General features: G+C 45.5%; 1 protein-coding gene across 1 annotated transcript in view; it reads left to right on the forward strand.

Annotated features, from left to right (window-relative positions):
- The window catches only part of SRRM1 (serine and arginine repetitive matrix 1), a 17,341-nt gene that overhangs the window by 5,254 nt on the left and 7,919 nt on the right, over nt 1-4,168 (forward strand). Inside the window, exons 4-9 of the mRNA XM_041460807.1 lie at nt 128-298; nt 506-618; nt 996-1,196; nt 1,643-1,846; nt 2,383-2,487; nt 4,001-4,168. The exon at nt 4,001-4,168 is cut by the window's right edge and continues 14 nt beyond it. Coding sequence (XP_041316741.1) covers nt 128-298; nt 506-618; nt 996-1,196; nt 1,643-1,846; nt 2,383-2,487; nt 4,001-4,168 — 962 coding nt within the window. The remainder of the gene's footprint in view (nt 1-127; nt 299-505; nt 619-995; nt 1,197-1,642; nt 1,847-2,382; nt 2,488-4,000) is intronic.

Below are 4,168 nucleotides of genomic sequence, written 5' to 3' on the forward strand. Positions count from 1 at the left end.
TTTTAAAAAGTAGTTTTTGAGTGTATATGTATTTTAGCCCCCATGGTAGTTTTAATGTAAGTTTAATATAGACTGACTGGTGTTTTTTCAGATAACCGGTTTGTCTTCCTGTCATATCTCTTTGCAGAACCCAGATTCCAAAATGATGCAAATCAACCTGACTGGTTTTTTGAATGGGAAAAATGCTAGGGAGTTCATGGGAGAACTGTGGCCACTGCTATTAAGTGCACAAGAAAACATTGCTGGTATTCCAACTGCATTTCTGGAACTGAAGAAAGAAGAAATAAAACAACGACAGGTGGGATTCTTTTAAATGGAATTGTGGGTGGGTGGTGAGCATGGGGCAGAAGTAGTGGCTGTTCCAGTAGGCATTTTGGGTTCAGCAGAACTCTGCTGTCTGGGCAAAATGTTCCTGTCCTGAAGCAGATATTTGCTGGTGTTGGACATGCATATTTGATAAGGTCTGTGTGCTGCCTGAGTTAAGTGCTGATATTTGGTTGCACAGATAGAGCAGGAGAAACTGGCTTCCATGAAGAAACAAGATGAAGACAAAGAGAAGAGAGATAAGGAAGACAAAGACAACAGAGAGAAAAGAGACAGATCCAGGAGTCCAAGAAGGTAATGAAAATGCACAGGCAGCTTATCAGGAACAGAGGGAGGACACGTGGCAGAGAAGAATTAATTGAGCTGTGGAAATACTCCCCTTAGCTATTGTAGCAGGCTGGCCTGACCTACTGCTGAGCAGGAACTGCGAGTAAGCCAGAGCAGCTCTGTCAGGGGTGTTGTTTTTAGCAGTTTATCTGTTCCAGGCTTTGTTAGTTTTAGTTTTGAGGGAATTGGGGTTTTTTGTTTGACGTCTTAACTTGTGTGTCAGCCAGCAGCAGCAGGCGCAGTGCTGTGCGTGCTCTGAGCGCTGCAGACAGTGCTGGCTGTCCCTGGTGCAGAGGGCCTGGCCGTGGCTGTCCCCGAGCTGTGAGTGGCCTGTCTCTCCGCAGACGCAAGTCCCGCTCTCCCTCCCCGCGGCGGCGATCGTCGCCCGTGCGCCGCGAGCGGAAGCGCAGCCACTCCCGCTCCCCCCACCACCGCACCAAGAGCCGCAGTGCCACCCCTGCCCCCGAGAAGAAAGAGGCCACTCCTGAGCCAGAGCCCTCCGTGAAACCAAAGGAGACTGTTGTGCAAGAGGCAACTTCAAACAGGTGAGAGATCTGTGTGTAGAGCCATGTATTGCCTGTAAAAAATTGAATTATTATTCTAATGCTTTGCTGGAGCTTGGCTCGGGCAATGCCATCTCCTCCCCTACAACAGCCAAAGCATTTATTTTAGAATCTTCAGTGAGGTTTCTTTGTTCTGTGTGGAATTCTAAAGGCAGTGTGCTCTGATTTCAGTGTCCTGGTCATCATAGACGCTTGTGACAGTGTCATCTTGACTTTCAGCTGGTTGTCATTGTGTAGCTTCTATGTTACTTATTCTCCTCTTTGAATCATTGTACCACATTCTAACTCTTTTCACAGTTCTGGAGCAATTTGTCAGAGAATGGGCAGGAGAATGTTTGTTGTAGGGAAATATCTTGGCAGCTTCTGAAATGTTACGCTGCAGGCTGTGGTTTGTGTATGCTTACACATGAAATCCTTGTTTTTAACAGTGATGTCCCAAAAGCTCCTAAACCTGAACCACCTGTACCAGAGACTAAGGAAACTTCACCAGAACGTAATTCAAAGAAGGAGAGAGAGAAGGAGAAGGAGAAGACTCGTCAGAGATCCCCAAGTCGATCCAAGTCCAGGTCAAGATCCCGATCCCGTTCTCCGTCTCATTCTCGACCCAGAAGGCGCCATAGATCACGGTCAAGGTAGGGCTTCAGGTGCTGGTTATGAAGCTTGAGAATGTTTTCTGCTGAAAGTGCCACTTAATGTTCTTAGTTAGTGATATTTTTAGAGGTGTTGAGCTGTGGATGTTTTGGGCCAAATGAGAAGGATGCATTTGGTGGATAAATGTGTTTGGGAGTGTTTTGTATGTATTGATTTATGAGAAGATGCTCACTGTGACCAGCACTGACCAGGGAAGGAGTTGGGCTCCTTAATATTGATGATGGGAATTGTGTAGCCTTTCTTTAGGATGTGGGTTTGATGCTAAAAATGTTGTAAAATACTTTCTTTACTTTCTTCTTTTATTATTCTACTACTTAATAGAGTGATGTTGTTAAACTTCAAAGCTCTGATTGTGTCTGTACATTTGACATCCTCACCTAAATACAGCCTTAATACGATGCACTTGCAGGAAAGCAACTCTGCACTCAGTGCCCCGAGGATAAATTTCCTCAGCTATAGAAGTTAGATAGTTGCTTTTCTTTGGAATTTCTGATTGTGACAGGTCTTACTCCCCTAGAAGGCGACCCAGCCCGCGGCGCCGGCCGTCCCCGCGCAGGAGGAGCCCACCCCGCAGGATGCCTCCCCCACCCAGGCACAGGAGGAGCAGATCCCCCGTGAGGCGGTAAGAGCCCTGCTTTTTGAGACAGCTGGAAGTGCTGAACCTGCAAAGTTCAAGGGAACTGTAACTGTGTTAGCAAAATCCCCTCGTTCATCTCACCTTGGCACTGGCAGGTGTGCGATTAGAGTGATGGAAAAACTGCGGTGTCACATTTCCTCAGTGTGTTGTGGGGGAACGCTGTTGCAGACGTGAAATGATTTCTTCTGAGTTAGGGTAGGGATGAGAATTCCACCTTTTTGAAAAGTGGCACTTTCAGATCTATTTTTTCTTTTTTGCTTCTTCAGATGGCTCTGGGTAGCTCCCAGCACAAGCTGACATGATATTCCTTAGGGTTTTTATTTACTTAAGTCTTTGTACTTTTCTTTCCTGACTGGGGGGAAAAAAATACGAGAACAAGCTGGGAATTATACTCGTTGGGAATTTTTAATTATGACTTGTATTTCTATCACATAAAATTAAATTTGGACTTGAAGTATGTTTCTTCTTCATATTCTTTTACTTAAGATTCTTCAAGATTTGCCCTTTGGCGTTGAAAATCACATTTTTCACAGTGTAAGAATTGCTCTAGAGGCAAAGCTCTTAGCTGCCTTGCAAAGTAAATGATATGGTTTTGACAGTGTCAAAATAGACATTTGTCTTCATGGAGAGAGAACAGATTCTGATCCTTTTCATAGGAAGAGAATCAAAGTGATGCTTCTTGTGTACAGCAGTTGTTTTTGAGGAAGGAACACTTCTCTTCCTTTCTGTGACAAGGTGATGACTATTTCCTGAGTTTGTCAATATGTTCATTTCACACAGTTACTGGGAAAACTGTGAAAAGTATCAAACATGTATGTTGCAAGATGTACAAGAGCTCCCTTTCAGCAAATGTTTATCTCACTCAAGGTAGGGTTTCTTTTTTCCAGGTTCTCAGGAATTCTGCAGCCAAAGGTGGATTCTGCAGGTACACAATTGCAACAGAACTTGCCACAAATTTTGCCGCAGAATTCTGAGGCCCTACCTTTTAAATTTGCAAAGTAAAGATGAAAAACTAAAACATAAGGATGGATAGATTGATTCTGAATTGTTAAGTTGTTGTCTGAAAGTTTCACCTCCTGGTGTAAAACATTTTAGTGTCCTTGCACACTAAGCTCTTACCCAGATCTGCTCTGGAGATCATTAAGTCACACTTGCTAACACAGACAATTCTGTTAACCACCCGGAAGTTAGAGTGCCCAACCAAAACTAATTGTTTCCAGGGGCAAAGCTTAGCTGTAGCCTGTAGATTGACAGAAAGCCAGTGAAGGTGACACTAACAATTTTTAGCTCATGATTGTAGTTAAGAATAACTGTGAAAGATTGGTCGTTATCCTCCTCTTCTCCAAACCAAGTGTTGCAGGCAGTCCACCATGTTTGGGAAGTGCTGTTGTCTGTGGCTCAGTGTCTGTGCTTGCAAACAACTGCAGTTCTTTGTTCTTTGTGCTGACATGTTCCCCGCTGTGGCCGGCCAGGACCTGATGTGGGCTTTGATTTGCAGGAGAAGACGCTCCTCGGCCTCGCTGTCCGGCAGCAGCTCCTCCTCATCCTCATCGCGCTCCCGCTCTCCACCAAAGAAGCCTCCCAAGAGACCCGTGTCCAGCCCCCCCCGGAAAACACGCCGGCTGTCCCCCTCGGCCAGCCCCCCCCGGCGCCGCCACCGGCCCTC

This window comes from Pyrgilauda ruficollis, unplaced genomic scaffold (genome assembly GCF_017590135.1).
Source record: "Pyrgilauda ruficollis isolate IOZ18807 unplaced genomic scaffold, ASM1759013v1 scaffold149, whole genome shotgun sequence".
NCBI lineage: Eukaryota > Metazoa > Chordata > Aves > Passeriformes > Passeridae > Pyrgilauda > Pyrgilauda ruficollis.